Genomic DNA, 15,671 nt, shown 5'->3' with positions numbered 1-15,671 from the left:
GAGGTTCTCAATTATGAATATCTGAAATTCCCACTAGTTGCAAGAAATTAACAAAGTTGGCTGATGTTAAATAATAACCACGCTCTTTACTCATAGTTCGTGTATTCTCATCGCAGTCCGCAAATAAAAGAAGTGTTAATGCAATGTGTAGTTATGATTCTCATAAATAATACACGTTCGCCGTTTTGTTTTCGTGAGCTGAGATGCAGTTGAACGGACGTAGTTTTAGCTGCCATATAGCCTTAAATATATTCAACAGCTAATCCTGTATAATTTTTTTGAATAACATTACTACCTATCAGCGATGCACGCTTTTGAAGTGTAGTACGTCCAGCTTTACTTGCGGGACGTCGCTTGCGCACAGAGTGCAATTTTGTTTTCTTTAAGACGGCTGGAAGTTTGTTATGCAATGTATTTCATGCAAAACAACTAATCGACTGAAGAACTGCAGATGTAGTACCCGGCCCTGGCTGTATATGGTAATGCCGCCACGGATATGTAGATTGGCAGATCAGAAGGACGTCGAAACTTTGTGCGCATGAAGTCAAGTGAAGAAAGGACTTTCCAAGCCACACGAGTGAGCTCCTTTCGCAAAACTCTGTTTTAGGCATCATGCCTTAGACACTGCAGCGTCCTTGGCATCGTGCCAGAGACATGGGAAACATATAAGCCTCGTCATTTATGTTTTATTCCAACGTTAAATCCTTGTCTTCTCGTCTTATCTCTTAATGAAAACAAGTCATCAACCATCTATTGTTGGTGCCAAAGTTAGGAAGTTTCTAACACAGCCGAAACCTCTCTTTGCCTTCCCTATTTCTGAACAGATCCAGTCAATTATCGATTGGTGCAGGCCTTTGCTAAGTTGAAAGACAAGCCTCAGCTCAACAAACGAAGCGCAAGACATAGTTGAGCAAAAGGAGAACAACACATCATTTTTTTTCTTTTGCACTTGCAGCTAGCAACGCTCCTCCCTCGCTCCTCTTCGACCGCTCATAGACAGCTGTGCAAATATAGTCATCTCTGTGATGACACGCTAATACGATCGATATTTTTTTTCGCCACGGCATGGAATTACCTTTTCCCAGACGGGGTCCTGTGGCAAAGAAAGGAACAGACAACTGGAAAACTACAGCTTCGCAGTACTACCCCGTCGTGTCTTGGGTGTACATTAAGGTAATCGTGCTCTCATTTGTAATCAGAATCGCCTGCCTCGAGGCATTCGTCTCTTTGGTAAAGTCAATATACAGCGCTGTACCCAAACATTCTGGTAGCGACCCAACTCACGCACTTCCCTCTTTTCCACCAAACCCTACAGGACGTGGTTCGAAACATGCAAATGACCATCCTGCCCGACTCATCCCAGGGGACGGCCAGCCTTCACGACGGGGAGATTGAGCTCATGGTAGTAAAAAAAAAATATGTATAAATTCTGCCCGTACTACTCCATTGCACCAACATATGGCCTATGCGTAGTAGTACACTCTTGAAGTGATTCATAGCGCTTAGCACCTGTTTGCTTTTCACTCCATCGAAGCTATCACTGCATTGTTGGAATGTCAGATTTCGTGGGAGGAGGATGACGAGTGTGGCCGCCGACACAGCGAACACCTCCCGATTCACACGCGCTATAGCATGCACGAGTATACTGCTCGGACGTTTGATAAGTTTCGAGATTGCCGATCCCTCAAGGCCTACTGGAAATCTCTCAGCGTCCTGGATTGCCACGACATTCGCTCCGGTTTAAGAACGAAATGTTAGCCATTAGCGTTATTCCAGGTGTCAGCTCTCGAGCATTGAAATCGCTGAAGTCCTAGGTCCAGAAAACACTAAGAATAACAACGCATCGATGATCTTGCCGTGCGCTCGTAATCTCGGTGCAATTAAATGCGCCGCTTTCGCTTTCTTCTTCTCGCTCAGAGCGGCGATATTTGACTTTTGTGGCGATGTTCGGATGAGAAATCAAGCAGCGCCCCCTGAAACGTATTGTATCTGTGTCGGTAGCCACGTGGCGCGGCTATTTCGTTTAACTCGGACAGTGCGTGCCACTTCATCGTCTGTATTCTGCAACGAACTGGGAAACACAGCGACGGCAAGCGACCATGTGCGGAAATAATGAAGGGGTCTCTTCAACTTCGCAATTATATGAATTGTCTGTAAGGAAATAATCGTGGAGCTCATAAGAGAGAGCAACCAGAGACGCTCCGACTTAAAGCGATGCGGCGTCATGCTGACGCCTGTCTGTTTCAGAGTAGCAAAAAGAAAAAAAAATGCAACCGCTTTGCGGCCGCATACTATCAGTTAAAAATTGCTTAAGCACCTACTTATTCGCGTCCCGCATGGCCGCAGTAGCATGAAGAGAAAGAAGCACTGCAACGAACGGGAAGTTCTTGAAAACTGAAATGAAGATTTTCCAAAACTACACGTTATCCTTCATATCTTGTCTATAGTGATCGCCGCTAACAAGAGGTAACCGAAGTTGCTCTTGTAGTTTGCCAGCGCTAATAGCATCAGAAACTCGACTTAATCAAAGCTGCCATTATAGCCGGTGTACCCATAGAACGCAGTAACAAGCGATTGATATGCACTCCCTCGTTATTGCCGTTATACGCGGCGGATACACCCGCCGTGGTTGCTCAGTGGCTATGGTGTTGGGCTGCTGAGCACGAGGTCGCGGGATCGAATCCCGGCCACGGCGGCCGCATTTCGATGGGGGCGAAATGCGAAAACACCCGTGTGCTTAGATTTAGGTGCACGTTAAAGGACCCCAGGTGGTCAAAATTTCCGGAGTCCTCCACTACGGCGTGCCTCATAATCAGAAAGTGGTTTTGGCACGTAAAACCCCACATATTATTATTATTATACGCGGCGGATACCGTTACAAGAGTCGCGGCTGCTGAGCTGTCGTTGCCGGGTCGCAGGTGCACCGCCGGCTGGTGGAAGACGACGGATGCGGGCTCGGCGAGGCGCTGAACGACACGTCGGTGGTGCGCGGCCACCACTGGCTGCACCTCGGCACTTCCGGCTGGCCCCGCATGCGCCAGCAGGCGCTCCAGCTCGTCTACGCGCCCACGCTCGCGTACTACAAGCTGGGCAGGGAGTCGGTCGACAGCATGCTCGCCACGGGAAACGTGAGCCACGCGACGCTCGGCTCTTTTAAGTGTGCTCGAGTACAGCGTGCGTGATTTGTTCGCTGGGTATGCGAGATGCCTTCGGAAAAAAAAGCAACAGGGTGCTGCGCTCACAAAGTTCCGGCGGCTTTAATTATAGGGAACGCGAAGCAGATGCTCGCGTGCTTTTAATGAAAACAGCACTGGACTGAGGTAAAAATGCTGCCGGCTGCAGCCCCAGGCTTCACTTTTGGGAGCAGGAATTTACATTCATTAATCGTCACTTTCTTTTCTTTTGTTGGCTTTTTGTTTTTGTCATCTGCCGAAGTTGAATTATGAGAAAGCATTGGGAAAACAGCGTGTCTGGAACATGAAGCAGAACCCCTAAGTTGCGAGATACTTGCTGCGTTCACTTTCGATTTCTCCGAGCAAGTCGGGAATTATGAAGCTTTGTAGCCCCAGGCTCCAGTACTTCTTTATGTGAGGTTTAATTAAGCATTATAATGAAGCCGATAAACGTGATCCCTTTTTCATTATTTACGTGTCGTCGAGGATCGCAGTGCCGTCAGGCATCAGCCGAATGAGAATTAGGAAGTGAAGATAAAGAAAAAACGGGAATACAACTAAAGCATGAGCCCTCCTGGTATTTGGTACTCAAGAAATGTACGAAAACTTGCGGAGTGTAAGAAAACGCTAATTCGAGACTTGTCTCACATTCTGTTTTACGTTGTGCAGCATATTTATGTTTCTTAAAAAAAAACGTTTCCATAGTGAAGGCATCATGAAGGATTGGTCGGCGGGCCATCTTTTCAGGCGCAGAAAAAATCGAATGAAAGAAAAAAAATGCAGATGGCGCCAGACGGGCACACATTGCGTGAAGGTAACTAGACTATCCTAAGCGCATTTTCCTTTTGCGCAAGAACACGTTGCAAAGAAACAGATAACAAAGAAAAATACGGGGAACGGACACGTTTATCCGTGCTGCGGAGAAGTGCCACGTACAATTGCGAAAACTTGTCCGTATCACGATTCTGCCTGCGTATGAGGATTTATTTTCTCAAGGTTCGCGCCAACGCTGTCTCTTTGAAATGACGCTATCCCGAAATTTGTCCGTGCCAGTCTTGCAATGCTGACCGATGCTTTGCTTAGGTCGGAGAGCAGTACCAGTACTCGAGATCGTGTAGTCATGAGGTAACGGCTCTGCAATGTTGCGTCCTATGTTCAGGACAGAACGCGCAAGTGCGCTATAAATTTTTATTATTACTGTTTCGCTTGCCGTTCACGACCCAAAAAGTAGCGTGCAAGAGTCAAGCCAGACGCTGTAAAAACCTCTTCCGCTGCGTAAAATGCCTCGCTTAGGCAGCTGAATGACTTATATAGCTTTTGGCTTTACTCTTCTGCTCAGACATTTTACGCAGCTGTGCGCATGGGAGTTGTCAGGTATCTGATATGTACACGTGTCGAAGCATGAACAGTCCTTGCACGTGCGGCGTTGCCTGCGCCATCATAATGGGGCTACCGCCACGAAAGCGAAGCGCATATTGGAAACAGTTGATTTTGAAGCAGATATCATTCGAGGTGGCTAGTGTTTGTTGTGAGTCTCGCATTTTTATCGCAGTCGCCGCTTCGACGTGTTTATTTGTCACCTTTTTGGCAAGCGGGCGGACGGGGCAGCTGGTGTTATCGTGCTTTAGCAATGTCTCCTGGATGCGGTTCAATTATTAAAGTCCATGAATTGCCAAAGGGAATACCGCAGATCACGTATACACAGGGGCTGGTGGTGAAGCATGGCTTCATTGATTTCTGCGTCGCTTATACGCATCTGCTGTCCAACAGCTGCGCTCAGCCGAACTACGTGGCTTGTCTTGGCGCCTCATGACAGTTCTCAGGGCTGCGGGAAGAGCTGCCTGACAACGCGCACTTGCTGACACTGGAGGCACTCTCCGCGTCGCGGATCCTGGTGAGGCTCGAACACCTCGCCGTCGACAAGGACGCCAATGACAAGCTCATCTCTATCACGGTACGTACTTCATTAGACCATTACTGTCCCCTACGTTAAAGGAGCAGTGAATCGGTAAAGCACTAGTTCAGTATATAGACTGGCGCGCTTGTTTACAGAACTATCTCCCAATTCCTTCGGTGAAAAAACAACAACAACAATTTCTTACTAGCGCAAAAAATGAAAGCCAGAAAACCAGGCAACAGTGTCCTTAACGTCGTAGCACGGATTGTACAGAATTTTTTTCTTTTTCCGCTCCTTTTCTTTTTTCTGTAAAGGCCGACCCATATGGTGAACGTTCGGCGGCGAACATGGCGGCGTGCCTTCGTCGTGCAGCACACGCAAAGACAGGCGGCTGCCGGCAAGATTTCAGTGTTGCTACAGGCGCCATGGTTTAGTACACAGTAAAATTAAAACAAAATATGTTTTGTTTTTTACAGGCAAACTATTTATTATTTAGTGGTGACATAGACAACGACTTATTATTTAGGTTTCATTTTAATTTGACAATTTCAACTTTTCATCACAACCTAGACTGCAGAAGGCCGACAAATGGCTCGGATTGTTCACACTGTGCAGTGGTAATCGTGATTGGAGGCTCTAAGGCTCTATTCTCGACACCATGGAGGAAGGAGGCACTTTTCCTTCCTCCATGCTCAACACGCATGGCGGCTGCACGGCGGCCATTATCCGCCATGTTGACTCTCTGATTGGATGTCGAGAACTCCCGTGCCTTGAAATTTGTGCCGCGAAACGGAAGTTTTGCAAAGCACATCGCTCGCGGGTGGTGTTAGCATCTGTGTTTTGGGCCATCGTTCACTCTAAAAAAAGTTTACACCCTTTGGGGTGTATATCTGCCACACAACGATAATCGTAATCTGCCTTGCTTGCGTTTCCTTTCTTGAAAACGCCGCGCCCGCTACTTTCCTGTCGGCAATGCTACGTCATGCTGATAACGCGCGTGCCGTTCGTTACTGGAAAGTACAGGGCTCGCAGCGTTGAAGAAAGGAAATGCGGACAACACAGATGACGTTTATCGTTGTGTGGCAAGATACGACTCAAAGGGTGTAAACTTTTCTGAGAGTGTTTGTTTAAAAAACACGTTTATTTGAAATAATATTGATTGAACAATGGAAACCTTCTGCGGAATTTTTCACTTTTCTCTGCTGCGTTTGTATTGTAATCAAGATTAATGACTTTTCGCATCATCAGAAACAACGGCGGCCTTTTAATTTATAAGAAGAAATGTACGCAAGGCGGCGCCTCGAAGTTTCCTTAGGCGGCGCGGGTAAGCAGCGAAGTGAACAAGAGATGGCACCGCCGGCACTTGCGTCGCGCAAGCGGATACTTCTGGCGCGCGCAACGCTATCGGTGATATTTGGCCATTTCTCAGCCAGCCGAGTCGGACTGAGTCACTTGCGTTTTGCGAGATAGCGATAACGCGGCCTAGAACGTGCGCTCATCACCACTGGTAGATCGCGCATGCTGTCTGAAGTTAGAAAACAAGCGCGTTGGCGCCAACATACGATTACTCATTCCGTATCCCGGAGACACCTCCTAGCTAATGAAGCAGACGACGGAAGCGAGAAGCGTTTTCGGCGGAATAATCTTACGCTTTGAGCTAGCTGCTTTATTTTTGCTGGGGAGGAAAACTGCTTTGCTTTATCAGGAACGTTAGGTTCAGTGCCTTCATTTCAGTTTCATCGGCAAAGCGTCAAGTTTACGTCACGTTACGAAAGCAAAACAGGGTCATCAGCGCCATTTTGTAAGCTTCGCGCCTACGTCACGCTTCGAAAGAAATTGGCGGAATGTCCAGAGTAGAGCCCTGGGGTAGCGGCGGCGAGGTTCAAATTTTGGCTGCCGGAAGAAGGATGCAGTCGAGCCCCGGTTTTAGTCCCCGCTGCCCTCCTGCTTTCGCCGCTTCCGGCAGGCGGCCAGCTGACAATGTCAAGCCCGGCTTTGTCGATGGCGAGCAGCGACATTTTGGCTGCCGGGCTCCGGGCGGACGCTGCCGTGCGCCAGACCGCCGCTTTTTCGCCGAAAAATCGCTCCATGTGGGTCTGCCTTAAAGGCCCCAAAAAGCTTCCAGGTTGAGATTTCATTCACTTTGGAATACCAGTGCACTATTCTTTCTTGGTAAAAGATTGCTTCGCCTTCTCTAGGCGCTGCTAAAATTTATGACGCCGCGGGGTGTTGGTGCGGGAATATCAAAATGTGTTGCCATCAATCTTTCGTTTTAACATCCCTACTGGCTTGGTCTAAGCCTTCGTTCACTGCAACATTGACCTATTCATCAGTCTAGGCGCGCTCTTCACAAATCTGGCTTAACTTAATACTTTTATTTGCCGTCTTTTCAAAGACCATAATCAAACGATACTTCATGTGCGATGTTGCTATCAAAATAATACATCATAAGCTGTCGGGCAAAGCAAGGCCTTTGAGCAACAATAGCAGCAATAAAACATTGCGCTCCTACTTTGAACCACTGTCAGTTCTCTTCAAAAGACAAAAACTAAGATGATAATTTGATGAAAAGAAACAAAATTCGCTGTCGCATTTGAGGAAGAGGAAAGCATCCTATTGCAGGAGGGGCCGCTTTCATTATGTGTTTTAACGATGTGTACCGTACCACATAAAAGTGTATATAAATTGAATGCTAACGAAAACATTTTCTTGGGCCAATTATAATGAAACACGAAAACAGAAAACCATAGAAAACAAGAAACACTGGACAAATACTTATACAAGATAGCACCTGTCCTGTGCAATGTGCCTTTGTCCTTTTTTTTTTTCACTACGCTTTTTTTCGTCAATACCATGACAGGGAAGAGTGACACCGAGGAACTCGATTTTATTGCTATATAGTGTTCATATTATATGAACACTCCCAGGCGCATATACACCGCACTACACTGGCGTTAGCATGCACCCGCAGTAGTATGCTTTCATCTTTCTCAAATGCGTTAGCCGATTTTCAATTACTTTTGATGAACGATATCATGAAAGCTAAGATGAACGATAATATAAGGAACAGACTACCTAATTTGATAACTGCCAATTAAACAAGCCTTCTTTCACAAGTGGTATTATAGCTTTCATACCGATTTATTTACGATTGTAAGATTTTTATCACCTTCGCGGTATAAAAGCTAGCGAAAAATAAAGACTTATAAGAATGCACTGCAGGGTCACAATGAACCTGTTAGATCACATATATCATTACGTCACAAGCTCTTGCGCAAGTCTTCTAGCAATAATGAAAGAGCGTGTGGTTCGAAGTGTTAGGGGGGCACGAGCAAAGTGCCGAAACGAAGCCCGCACGAAGACCCTCCACCACGGTATTTTAGGCACGGCTATTGGCCGAACTTTTCGGCATTGCCCAGCTATCTAAATAGGCGGTCCCAAGTCCGAGGCGCGTCTTTTATGCCTCGATACAGTCCGTAGCAATATATAAATTGGTCAAAAATTACGCTTTGCTTTCGGTGCTTGGTTAGCGCTCACCAGCTGATCTAAAAAAAAAAAATTCAAAGCATTCTAACCAGTTGGCCTGTTAAAATAAGGCAAGATAACTTTAGCCATTGAGTACAAAGAAAATCGAAAGGGGGCTCATTGCGTCACGTGATTAAAATCACCAGATCTGAAATTTTATTATCTTTACGTGAAGAGCGCCAAGTTAAAGATAACCTAAGAAATGGGCAAAGGGAATTACTGTATATTAGTAATTATATATACTACTATATTAGTACTACTACTGTATTACTGCCCTTGTTTTTTATTTGTTTTCCTTTATTCGCAATAAAGTAGGTTTAACACTCAGGCTAACATAGAATGTGGTGGCGACAGCCACCTCCTTTGCGTTTAAGACGTGCTCAGTGACTATGGTGTTGGACTGCTGAGCACGAGGTCGCGGGATCGAATCCCGGCCACGGCGGCCGCATTTAGATGGGGGCGAAATGCGAAAACACCCGTGTACTTAGATTTAGGTGCACGTTAAAAAACCCCAGGTGGTCGAAATTTCCGGAGTCCTCCACTACGGCGTGCCTCATAATCAGAAAGTGGTTTTGGCACGTAAAACCCCAGAATTATTATGCGTTTAAGACGCCCGTAAGCTCAAGAACAAAAGGCAAGCGAACCGGCTGGCTTTCACGACTTTGCAAAAGTGCGAGGATGGAAGGACGGAACGAGCAACAATCTAACCGTATATCTACCTAACACGATACGTTTAGCAGTAAAACGAACACCAGGAAAGTAAGGCGTGCACGTGATAAGTAACAGCGGCTTCGCGCACGCGTTCCGCAGCATCTGCTCAGGAGCAACCTCCTGGAGGACGTGCACGAGGCAAGCCTGTCGGGGCACATGCTGCTGGACGAGATGCGGCGTCTGCAGTGGCGGCAGACACAGACGTCGGGCGGCCCATCGGCGCCCAGTGGCGGCTCGGGTGTCGTCCACGAGCAAGACAACTATTCGGTACAACTGTTGGACGGTCGCATCAGGACCTTCTATGCCTCCCTTTCGCCCAAGCTGCGCTAGGGGAACGCTTGCGACAGCAGGGGCGCTTCTTTTTTCGTCAGCTGACTGAATAAAGCCTTCGACTGCAGCTTAGAACTTTTTGTATTTTTTGTCAGAAGTGTTGCATGAGGTAAAAAAATATAAAGAAGCATGTAGGGGGTGTGTGCCCGCGCGACATGGACAGACGTTGAATAGACCCCACAGGCACACGCTTTCCGTCAGGGTCCCTCGCTATATAGGGAGGTACAGGCACGTACCCAGGATATTTTTTCGTGGGTGTGGGGGGAGGGGGGCGACCCAAGGTAACTTTCTTATGTAAATGAGGCGGGGGGTTGTACCTGTACTAGTACAAATGTTAATAACGCCCAGCATTCGCCATAAAGACCCGTAAACCCGCAAAATAGGAATGAAATAAGGTGTATCTCACAGGCGTACCTGTGCGATACACCTCTCCTTTACTTGGCGAACAAGGAACTACGTCAAATGGACTCACGCAAGAAAGAAGCGTAAAATAAAGATTACTATAGTAGAATACAACGTAAAAAGCAGCAGTTGGTAACCAAGGCCCAAGGACCGCGTGGGGTTGTGTTACTCCGCCAGCGAATCACAGAAGCAAATAAAATCGTCGTCATGCGGCCTTTTCAAAATGACGTCGTACTTGATACCTCCGGAGCGTCTGCTGTTCTTAAGGGCCCTTTCATTGGCGGAAGCAATGAGGTGTGCAACAGACATGGACAAAGTGTATGGTGTCTGAGCATTTCACTCTTCAAAAGTCTGCGGTACAGTTCATCTCACTGCTGAAACCGTTTTACTCATGAAGCTTCACTGCCAACTGAAGTGAAACTTCACAAAAGATAGCTGCAATGAGGCAAGCATTTTATTTCAGTTCGATAAAGGATTAGGCTTTCGCCATTCCACTATAATAGGTGAGGGAAATAATTTTATTTTTGGTGTTACCGCCTTATTGGGGTAACAGGAAAAGTTTGAAGTACGAATTATTTGGAGCCTCCCGTAGGAACAGTGGCTGGTGGTTATGAGGACGTGGGCGGGGCTTCACTACAGACTTAAGTTGCATCCGGCTATAGTAGAGTTTTTTTAATTAGCTCTGGAACAATTATAGAGAAATATATATTTGCGGAACAATCACATGTTCTTTTGAATCCCTCGTTTACTGATCTGCCAAGTGCCCAAACCGAGTCATATGGTTATTTGGGAAGTTGCGTAACGATGCGTGGCCGCCAGTCCCGTACAACCACGTAGAGCGCAGGACGCTGCGGTTTTAGACGCACTGCGCCCCCCGCGGAAGATTAGAAAAACACACACATAAGCACAGCAGAGAAGTGGCTTCGTAAGGCGGCTCGACTGATGACTGTAGAAGCGTCATTCAAAATACACGGAATTATTGTCACTTCCGGCGCCGTTTTCTCTACTTCCTTTTTAAACAAATAGATGTTGATCTATAAATATTTTCATAAACAACGGGTAAATTTGTTACTTTTCGCTTTTCCTTCCTGTTTGGCTGTTGCCTTGGCTCTCTCCCTTAGTAGATCGCTTAATTTCTCAACTCCTGGCGACTCCTGTTTCCAGTTGCCAATTTCGCACGAAATGTGTTGTACAATTAAGGAAAACCAGTCGAGGAAACGGGTGACAGTCATACTGCTTATAGGTATAAGTGTTATTGCATGGTTTAATGATGGACACTGCCTCGCATTATTTTATTTTCCACCTTATCTCACCCATATCGCGGGTATACGGTTCCGAGGATCTGCCAGCGTCGCGGTGAGCCGTCACTCAAGGAAATAACGATGCGAAAGGAAAAGTTAATCGTAACTGGTGTTTTCTCCGGCCGCAACTCGTTCCACGAGCATACAGACCAGCTGACTACGAACGGAATCTCTTTCCTGGTCCCTGGATCAGTTCAAACAAAGAAGGTTCAATTAACGAAGTAACTGCGATGCGCGTGACCGTTGAATAGATGGTGACAACTGAACGCGTCTCGAGTTAGTCGCGCGGACACCTAATCGATGAGAAAACTGGCCTCCACACCACAGGAGATGCTGATAACTACCGCCATCCAAAAGGAGTGAAAAAGGCAGCAAAATGTTGACTGCCTAAGAGTTGTCAAGTCTCAACATTGATTTGGCGGAGCTTTAGGAACGCGTGTGAGGAGTGGTGGCGTTGGGCGGGGTGGGGGTATGCCGCATAACTTCCGGGGAGGGGGGGGAGGGGCGTTTTTTCGACGTTTAGAGAAAGACTGCGAAATATTGTTACGGAGAAGGGTGAAAGAAGAGAGAGAGGAAGAAGAAGATCTCGAGATGCTGGCTGCTGCGCGTTGTTACTAGTCAGCCATTTTTAACCCAATTGACTCTCCTTGTATATACATTGTAAATACAGTTTTCTACTCCCAACATCCCCGTAACATATTGGTGGGAGGTGCTGGGTACCACGGCTGGAAACAGAGCTCCGCATTGGACGTCGCATCACCGTCCTCACCATGAATCACGGTGAGCACTCGGGATAAACGTCGTTGCCGCCTCCAACGTCACCATCGCACGCTACGTCGCTGTCCCCTTCGGTTGTGGTTGTGCAATCCAAGGATCCGGGAACTTTCTGCGGGACTGATGGCGCCGACGTTGAAGAGTGGGTGGCTATGTACGAACGTGTGAGTGGAATCAACAGATGGGACCCTACGCTTATGCTAGCTAACTTGTTGTTCTACCTGAGAGGCACGGCAAAGGTGTGGTTCGATAACCATGAAGAAGAGCTGACCAGCTGGGACTAATGCAAAGAGAAGCTAACAGAGTTGTTTGGCAAACTAGCCGGCCGTAAAACGGCCGCAAAGCAGCAACTGGCCTCTAGTGCCCAATGCCCCACAGAGTCCTGTGTTTCGTATATCCAGGACGTGCTCGCGCTTTGTCGTGAAACCGATCACGACATGACAGAAGCTGAGAAGGTACGGCATGTGCTCAAGGGAATTGCTGACGACGCGTTTAATCTGCTCATGTGCAAAAGCTGCTCTACAGTTGATGCTATCATCAAAGAGTGCCGACAATTCGAGCAGGCCAAAAGCCGACGCGTCCTGCACCCACTCACCAGACTTCCAAATACTGCTGCAACATCGACGTGTGAAGATCAGCCCGCACAACAGCATGCGTCGCCATCAAACGACGTGGTGCGAATCGTTCGACGTGAACTAGACGCGATGGCGCCCGCAGCTTCCTGTTCGCGTAGCCCTGATGCTAGCCCTTTTTCAGTTCCCCTCGTGCAAGCCATCGTTCGACAGGAACTTCAAAACTTTGGCCTACATTCTGTCTGTGCTGTCACCAACCCCAGGGCCAACGAACGCCCTTCTACTATTTTCGCTCCACCCCGACGCTTCTCTCCGCGTTATCGCAATCCGACTGAGTGGAGAACCGCGGACGACCAGCCGATATGTTTCACCTGTCGCCGCATTGGTCATGTCGCCCGATACTGTCGCAACTCGTGGCCCTCAACACCTCGCAAGCCGACCAACCTGAGCCGTTTTAATGGAAATGCCCGCAATGCTTGGCCCACCACCGAGTCTAACAGCGCCGACAACTCTGCTAGGAACACGTGGTACAGTCGCTCACCAACGCCACGCGGACACCAGTCTCGTTCACCGCAAACCTGTCGCCCATCTTGCCGTTCGCCGCAGCCGTGTCGCCTTTCGTCCCCTGTGGCTTTTGGCGGCACCCTTTCGGAAAACTAAGAAATGCGACCCTCGGAGGTGGTGCTGCATTGCCCACTACTGCAGCAAATCCTCTCTCTGTCTGTGCTCACAAAGAGAAGTGTAATTGACGTTAACATAGACGGCTTACCTGTCCAAGCACTCGTCGACACTGGAGCCAACGTCTCTGTGATGAGTGCAAGCCTACGTAGACGTTTAAAGAAGGTCCTCACCCCGACAGCCACCCGAGTGCTTCGTGTGGCCGACGGCGGCGTGCTGGTTGTACTTGGAATGTGTATTGCGCCTATAAGTATAGCCGGCCGCCCTACTTCTGTTCTCTTTACTGTGATCGACAACTGCCCTCCCGAAATTATCCTTGGATTGGACTTTTTATCCCATCATTCCGCTCTCATCGACTGCGCAACTGGCCTTCTTCAGTTGGAACTGCCTCAAGTCGCCGATGCTCCGAGCACCGCTCCACCGCACTTGTGTTCGCTTGAAGTTGTGCGTCTGTCACCTGAGGCAGTCACTTACGTCGCTTTGACCGCACAGCCACAGATTCCCTACGGTGAATATGTCCTTCGCCCCATCACCGACGTGCTTTGGAACCGGAACGTTGCTCTTCCGCATACGCTGGTGACGATTACTAATAACTACGTCGTTCTTCCGCTTCTGAATTTCAGCCTGTGCACTCAAGTGCTTCCAGCCGGCATTTTCTTGGCCAGTGTTTCTAATACTTCTGAATTTGACATTGAAAGTCTGAATGCCGAGAGCGGTTTCTTAGCACTAATTGGAGCTCACAGCTCTGCTTCCCTAACGGATGACGTGGCGAAGATGATTGCACCTGACCTCACCTCTGCACAGGCCACGGACATACGTCTCCTCCTCGAATCGTACCTTGATATCTTTGATTTTGGCGACAAGCCTTTAGGACAAGCATCTGTTCACCACCGTATCAACACTGGAGACACAAATCCTATTCGTCGGCGTCCCTATCGTGTATCGCATGTTGAACGTCGAATCATCCAATCAGAAGTGGACAGAATGCTCCGCAAAGGGGTCATTGAACTTTCAGCCAGCTCTTGGGCTTCGCCTGTCGTACTTGTGAAAAGAAAAAGATGGTAGCTGGCACTTTTGCGTCGACTATCGCCACTTAAACAAGATCACGGGAAAAGACGTCTACCCACTAACACGCATCGATGAAGCCTTGGATTGCTTGCACTGAGCCAAATACTTCTCGTCCATCGATCTTCAATCCGGCTACTGGCAGATTTCAGTTGATGAAATGGACCGCTAGAAGACGGCCTTCATCACGCCGGATGGCTTATATCAGTTCAAAGTCATGCCCTTTGTCCTATGCAATGCTCCTGCGACATTTGAACGTATGATGAACTCTCTTCGGCGAGGCTACAGATGGACCACCTGTCTCTGTTACCTTGACGACGTTATTGTTTTTATTGCGAAAGCAATACTGCTCGGAGGTTTCCGCTCTTGGCCGTCGTCCCGGAGAATCCACCATTGACCTTTAGCGTGACCTATGTGTGACGTCATACCAGCTGTGGAAAAGCGGGGCCCCAACTCGGCTCGCCGCAATCGTCTCAGCGAATCCTCCACGGTATGTCGGATGATGTGTATAAGGTGAAGCTGCAACGATGTGCTGCAGCTAAGAAGCGGCGGCGTGCGGAAGAAACGGCTGAAGAGCGGGAACAACGTTTAGCTAAACGGCGTGCATATTATGCAGCCAGGCGAATGCGTTCAACATCTCTTGATCTGGGTGCATCTACAAGTATCATGCATGCTCTCAATGCTGACGCGACTTTGACGACACCTGATCATTCGACAGCAAGCCTTATGGATGCTTTAAATGGCGACGAGACTGCATCTACACTTTCGATGAGCAGTATGGAACTCTACAACCTGAACAGAAGATTGCTTTCGCAATCCACTAGGCTTAGCCAAGCTAAGCCTCTGCCATTTTTTTCTCCCACGTTCGGCAGCCACCTTACCCGACTCGCTGCCATTCTTGCGGTCTTCCGAAAAGCCGGCCTCCAACTGAACTCCATGAAGTGTCAATTCAGGCGCCGTCAGATTACCGTGTTCGGACACCTCGTTGACGCATCCGGTGTCCAACCGGATACGGAAAACACTCGCACTGTACGCAGTTTCCCTGTGCCACGTTCTGCTTCTGACACGCGCTGCTTCGTCGGCCTGTGTTCTTACTTTCGCCGTTTCGTCAAAAACTTCGCCGACGTTGCTCAGCCTTTGACAGATCTTCTAAAGAAGAACACGCCGTTATCATGGGGGCCCTGAGCAAGCTCACGCGTTCGCCGCTCTCATCGGGTTTCTGACTAACCCTCCCACACTTGCC

At 48.2% G+C, this 15,671-nt stretch overlaps 1 protein-coding gene across 1 annotated transcript in view; it reads left to right on the top strand.

Annotated features, from left to right (window-relative positions):
• LOC142581404 (lysosomal alpha-mannosidase-like) overlaps nt 1-9,705 on the top strand; it is an 86,913-nt gene extending 77,208 nt beyond the window's left edge. Inside the window, exons 19-23 of the mRNA XM_075691208.1 lie at nt 1,086-1,173; nt 1,316-1,402; nt 2,919-3,128; nt 4,990-5,127; nt 9,406-9,705. Of these exons, the coding sequence (XP_075547323.1) occupies nt 1,086-1,173; nt 1,316-1,402; nt 2,919-3,128; nt 4,990-5,127; nt 9,406-9,636 (754 nt within the window). The 3' untranslated portion in view covers nt 9,637-9,705. The remainder of the gene's footprint in view (nt 1-1,085; nt 1,174-1,315; nt 1,403-2,918; nt 3,129-4,989; nt 5,128-9,405) is intronic.
• Nucleotides 9,706-15,671: the final 5,966 nt, after the last annotated feature.

This window comes from Dermacentor variabilis, chromosome 1, assembly GCF_050947875.1.
Source record: "Dermacentor variabilis isolate Ectoservices chromosome 1, ASM5094787v1, whole genome shotgun sequence".
NCBI lineage: Eukaryota > Metazoa > Arthropoda > Arachnida > Ixodida > Ixodidae > Dermacentor > Dermacentor variabilis.
The sequence above is the reverse complement of the archived record's forward strand: the minus strand, read 5'-3'. Positions and strand labels throughout refer to the sequence as shown.